Below are 6,660 nucleotides of genomic sequence, written 5' to 3'. Positions count from 1 at the left end.
CTCGACCCCTTCTTAGCCCTTCCATAACTTAGGCGTGCCTAATGCAAGAAATAAATAAATAAATTATGCGGTGCAAAGTAAAAAGCAGGAGCCGATCAAGAAAATATCGAAATTAACAATAATTTACATTCATTAGCATATCAAGTTCATACAATTAGCAAGTCATGGGGTAGTCACAAAAATATAGCACACAGGTGCCACAGAAGTACTTTTAGTCACAGCAGACTAAAGTAAGAGCAAGTGCGTCAAAATAACCCACACAGTCATGCAAAATACAATGGCTTCAGCACTTAGCATCACCCCAGCTAATTCTAGCTATACTGGTCAAAAGAGTCAAAAGAGTGGTCAAACTGCCTAGACCTAGTCCACAGTAGGACTATCAGGAGGAACCTCCTCCTCAGGATCCTCCTCAGAGTCCTGGGCTACCCCCATAGCCTCATCGACTAGTCTAGTGGCATCAGCTACAATATCGGAAGCCCGACTACGGACCTCCTCTCTCAGCCTAGTAAGCTGAGCTCTAGTGCTCCGGAGCTCCTCATTAACCACCGCAGATGTGGCAACCTCGCCCTCAATCACCTCCTCAAGCTCGGCGACCCTCTCGCCCTGAGCGCTCACCATCTGTCGTAGCTCGTCCACCTCAGCCTGTAAGTCCAAGTTGGCAGTCACCAACTGACGACGCTCGTCGTCCAAGGCCAGTACAACATGGTTTGGGTAAGCAAAAGTCACTCTACAAGCACATCGGGGGTATCGAGGATCAGGCGAGTAGCGTACACGAGCTTCCCCAGCTAAAGCTCGGTAATAGATAGGCCTAGGCGGCACTACATGACCATTCACATGGCCATCCCCGTTAGCCGCCGGAACTCCATTTCCGTTTTCCATCCCTGCAAAATAATAGCACTTTTCGGGTTAGAAATTTAAATTACTATCTAGTTCCAATGTCCTGCAATGCATGCCTAACTTAATCGTTGGTTCATCCCGATTGTCACTTGAGGTAGGACTAACTTAGTTGCTAGCTCGCCTCAAGTATCACTTAGGGTATGATTAAGTCATCCCATATCGAGTCTTAAAGGTAGAGTATCTAATATGTCTCCCATATAGACCTCTAACCTAGTGCTCTGATACTAACTGTGACGCCCCCACTTCTCCCTAAGGCGAACCAAAGGGTATCTGCGGGACGCCTGCCCAACTCTCGCCAGGACTCACGCAAAACATTCAAGCTTATAACTAATCTAATAGTCACAAGTACAAAAAAAACATAAATACAGTGATGCGGAAGCGTTCAAGTAAACATGGTCATCCATTATCCAACCCGTACATCGGGTGTTCAAAATACAACTTTAAACCCAAATTCATCTCATGCCCAAGTACAACATTCCAAATACAAAAGTACAACCCAAAGCCAAGAGGCGTAGCCATAATGATAATAGAAACCCTAAACAAAAGTACATCAGGAGGGTTTCTCCAATTCGTCTCCGGGTCCAGTCCTGATAAGGAAAACAAATCTACAGGGTGAGCAAAACGCTCGTGAGGCCAAGAACACACATGCAAGCACCTTACTCAAATAACAATCTCAATATACAAGTCAAGTAATCGCATTTTAGTAATTAACAATTTAATAGAAATATAACCAGAAACAATTCAAGGATACTGGAGCTCTCAGGAGCTATATTCCACTTGTGCATTCAATAACCTCCACGAATTGACACTCCGTCAATCGGGTAGGTTTAGTCCGTAGAACTCCACTTAACCTGTCCCCTTTCACCTTACATACCCCTGTATCGGGCCCGCCTGTCATTTGTTTGTGGCGATACTACTCGAGTATGCCAAGCAAGACCTCTCATTAAGTCAAGCTTATACATCTCATGGCTCGCCAAGGTTCCCGACCAAGCCCATGTCGGCTCTAGTCCAAGGTTGGCCAATGAGATTTGGGCGTCCCCAAGCACTTGTGTGTCGAGGAGATTCACTCCAACGACATATGCAGCTAGCATACCAATACATTTCATTCATTCAATGCATTTCAATCATTCATTCAATGCATTTCAATCATTAAAATTTCATTTCTAATGAGAACGAGTGTGGTAAAGTACACACTTGACTCCACTTTCAAGATTTTCAATAACAATTAAACATGTAACAAGTTTACATACACCTGACACTCACCAAGTATTAGGTGTAAGTAAGGTCAAGGGAAGTTCAAGCGTCCACCGGGGAATCCTCTTGAAGGTCCTCGTGTGCGCCTGAGCAAATAATAGTGAATTATCATTCATATCCCAAATATCGAGGAATAATTCGTTCACTAGCATTAATCGAGGGAAATCCGTGAAAATGAACCTCAATTACTCGTAAATCGAGGTTCGAGTGGGGTTTGATAACGTTCAAAAGTATTTAAGTCTTTATCTAGGAAATCGGGGATAAAACGTTTAGATAATATCAAAAGAATAAAGAGTTCTTGAAAAACTCTATTTCCTTGAAATTGGAAAATTTCAGTTTTATTATGAATCTTTGAAAAATTGTAACTCACTCGGCACAAGTCGAGAATTGGAAAACTTTATACCGTTGGAAACCTCTTAGAAAGTACTATAAGTTCCTAGAAGACACTTTTCCATGAATCGAAGTGGAAAGTGCTCAAAATGAGCTTGAAGGTACAGACTCGGTTTACAAGGCAGAATTAAGTTGGATTTTTACCAACTTTGAAAATTCGGTACGATTCACACGTTCCGAACCGGTCTCTGAAATTTGTAACTCAATTAGAGTTGCAAGTGAGGTTAATAGCAAAGCAAGCGGATCAAGAATAGGAGTTTCGAGTACCGAGATACGGTAGCTCAAAGTTGAGGAAAATTCAAGACTGGAGAAGAATTTCCAGATTTGAACCTCCAACACTAGAAATTTAATTAGGTATCGAAACGAACTTGGATTGGTACCAAAATTGGCAGTATTTTACTCTTATATAAAAAATATCTCTCTATCAAGTTTCACAGAAAAATAACTTCGGGAAGGTAGTCAACGAACCAACTAAAGTTCGGAAAAATTCTTAAGGCAATCTGCCTTTAATCCTTTTCTTTCCAAATCCAATCGTTTGGCTAAGAAAATCCTTCAATCATGGTTCATATGTGAAAGAAAAGTCTAAGGAACGTTCAGGGTGCATTTGGTAGGTGTTTAACACCATGAATTTCATTTAATAAGACCACAACAAGTCTTATTCCAAATCTGTCCAAAAGTAGGTTTTTCCAAAACAGAGCAGTGTTATTGTTTTGATCACAACTCAGTCGACCTAACTCGGAATTGAGCATGGTTTATGGCATTAGAAAATAAATTCATAGGGCTAGAAGTTCACAGAAGGAAACGTTCTGAAATTTGGCAAGCAACTAGCTCGAAATTGAGCCTCAAGTTGCTGCCTCGACAAATCATTCCAGCAGATCCGAGAGACAGGACAGCTATCTTAAAACGAATGGTTCGGCTCCTACACATGGAATCAGAATACGTATTTTATACCGTTGGAAAGGTATGGATGTTTAGTTTCGAATGCCACTGACGGCACTCAATTTCGAAGTCAGAGGACAAAGTTATGGTCAAAATGCTACCGCTGGACAGGGTTATCCGAAAATAGTTTTCCAGCTTGCCTAGTTCACGAATAAATTCATTTGCCCATCTAAACGTTAATGTTTTCCAATGAAATTTTTTACACATCTAACATAACATATAAACATCAGGTTTACGCCAATAAATCACCAAAAATTGGCCTTATCATGGCCGAACAAAACAGGGGCAGTTTCGGAAATTTCTTGTCATTACCTCAACTTTGAGTTTCCAACAATAATACTCCATAAATCCATCATTTTAACCACTAAACTACCATTAAATCCAACATTAAACCTCTAATCAGCAACAACCCAAGTGTGGGAATTCATAGAGCCCACTTTCAAATTTTCCAACAATACCGAGCCATCCATACACATGCAATAGCTTAAAGATGTATTTCTACCATCATAATCCAAGTTTAAGGTGTAGGATGATGTTATACCTCCTTAGTGCTTTAGATCAGAAATTTTCGGTCCTCAAGAGGCTCCGTGAATTGCAGCCCTTTAGTTAGCTAGATCCAATCTCCAAGTAGTTTGCTAGATGGTCTTCAAGTTTGGTGAAGATTGATTGAAGTTTTGTGGTTGATTTGGTGAAGAAAATTTTGAAATAATGGAGTGAGAGAGAGAGGTGGGCTGGTCGGCACTTTGGGAGAGAAGAGAGAGTGAAATATGATCAATTCTAGCTTCCAAGGGAAGATTAAAATGAGTGGTGAAAATTCACTCCAAAGTCAACCCTCATTAGGGCTCGATTTCTTTCGTGTTTGGTTCACTAGTGCACTAAACCTCTAATGTACTTATATTCATATAAATATTATTCACTCTTAATTGTCTCGAAATAAGGGTCTAAAGTGCCTCAAATAAAGCCGCGCGTGTGAAAACGCGTACCGTCAATTTTAGCGTTATAACGCGAAACCTCCGAGAAATTCTTGTAACGATAATACTATTAACTATCACTTAAGTACTTAAATCTAAAATTACCTATTTTAAAACCGTTGTACATGTCCCAAATTTCCGGGCTAATTGTACTCCTAATTGGCAAAATTCTCCAAACGTATTTTCACATTTTCTCTAAACAAGCTCCTAAGAAAATAATTTTTGAAACGAGACACTTTAAAAATATAACGAAACTATGATACCATGTACTTAGGTCTAATGAGACTAGAAAATATTCCTCGTGGTAAAAATCCAATTAAATAATTTATTAAGCCATAAATTAGGCTTAAAATAATAGTTTTTACGAGTCCTCACAATATATATATTAACAAAAATATTTACTCTCTAGAAACACAACTTTAATTCTATAATACAAACACAAAAATATTTTGACTACAAAAACATATAAATATATTTTTATATCCTATTTATCACCCATTTTACATATCTCCACTTTTTCCAAAATATATTTTACTGCAACCAATTATTTTTCAAAATATAACATAATTCCTCTCTATTTCAAAAATACTCCTTCAATAATATTCGTTAATAACCCAATTATCAACTTAAACTTCTTCCATTTTTAAATTAAATAGCATAACACAAATACAACCGCCATAAAATACTTATCAACAAAAAATTCATAACTATCTAATAAATACAAATTAATTGTACCACTTTCCATTACCTTCCATTTACTCTATTCCAAAAATATTACTTCAATAATATTTCAAAAACTAAAAAATTCAAAAATATACAACTAAAAACCAAAATTTAAAAAAAAAACTTTTCTCTAAAATTATAACCTACATTATCATTAATAATATGGGATAAAGCAACAATGGCAAAAAAATATGCAATTGAATCCTTTGACAGAGTACTTAGAGATTTGCTGAATTCTGATCAAATATTTGGTGGAAAACTCATTGTTTTCGGTGGAAATTTTCGACAGACTTTACCAATCGTCCACAAAGGTCAAAGAGAAGATTACATTTCTGCATCTCTCATCAACTCATATATTTGGCCACACCTCCAAAAGATTCGATTGACTGAAAATATGAGAGCATTTCTCGATCCATCATTCTCAGATTTTCTGCTCAATATTGGAAATGGCACACAAGCAACCATTGCAAATGACAAGATACAATTGCCTTCTTCTATGATTGTCTCTTTCATTAATGATGATCAGCAATCCTTGCACACTCTGATAGACACTGTTTATCCATCTCTATCTAGCTTTTGCCCTCAGAATTCAACTCTCATTAACAGAGCCATTCTCAGTACAACAAATGATATTGTGCACGAAATCAATCAAATTTTGATTCAGAAGTTCCCTGGAGAAGAAATCAAATATATCAGCTTCGATAAGACAATAAATCCAACAAAACAAGCTGATCACGGTGACTTCTTAAATACTATCCACCCCCTGGATTACCTCCACATTTGTTGATTTTGAAACCAAATTGCCCAGTTATTCTCCTAAGAAATCTGAATCCAGCAAAGGACTATGCAATGGAACCCCCCATGATATGCTTAAATTTTAACAAAAACATCATACATGCACAAATTTCGGTTGGAATTCATTCTGGTAAACAGGTTTTCATTCCTCGCATTCCATTGCACAGTTCTAATGATGAGTCATATCCAATACCTTTCAAGCGTACTCAATTCCCAATTTCATTATGTTTTGCCATGACAATTAATAAATCACAGAGACAAACACTTGATTTTGTAGGATTATATTTGAAAGAACCAGTATTTTCACATGGCCAATTATATGTTGCATTATCAAGGGCCAGAATTGCTAATGATGTTAAAATTTTACTCAGACGCATTGCTTCTGATTCTTTGTCCAGTAATTGTACTCGAAATGTAGTGTATCAAGAAATTTTAGCAGCTGCAGCTGAAGATTAAGTACTGAACTTAAAAGTTTTCAATTAAAAGTGCTTATATTCAGCATCTTATATATTTGCATCATTCCATCCATATTAATATACTTTTGATGTTCTATATTGCAGGCATGGATGACAAATGCACTCCTGTGAATAGTTTGACAAATAAATCAAGTGAGTGGATAATTAAAGTCGTTCTAATTGAAAATCCTATGTATATCTAATACATACTAACGAATAAAAATTCTATATGTATC

General features: G+C 37.4%; 1 protein-coding gene across 1 annotated transcript; it reads left to right on the top strand.

Moving 5' to 3' along the window:
* Positions 1–5,352: 5,352 nt before the first annotated feature.
* On the top strand, positions 5,353–5,961 carry LOC113758237. The gene has a single exon (XM_027301188.1). It carries the CDS (start codon positions 5,353–5,355, stop codon positions 5,959–5,961), a length of 609 nt encoding a protein of 202 aa, XP_027156989.1.
* Positions 5,962–6,660: the final 699 nt, after the last annotated feature.

The sequence above is a fragment of the Coffea eugenioides genome, unplaced genomic scaffold (assembly GCF_003713205.1).
Source record: "Coffea eugenioides isolate CCC68of unplaced genomic scaffold, Ceug_1.0 ScVebR1_424;HRSCAF=1100, whole genome shotgun sequence".
NCBI lineage: Eukaryota > Viridiplantae > Streptophyta > Magnoliopsida > Gentianales > Rubiaceae > Coffea > Coffea eugenioides.
The sequence above is the reverse complement of the archived record's forward strand: the minus strand, read 5'-3'. Positions and strand labels throughout refer to the sequence as shown.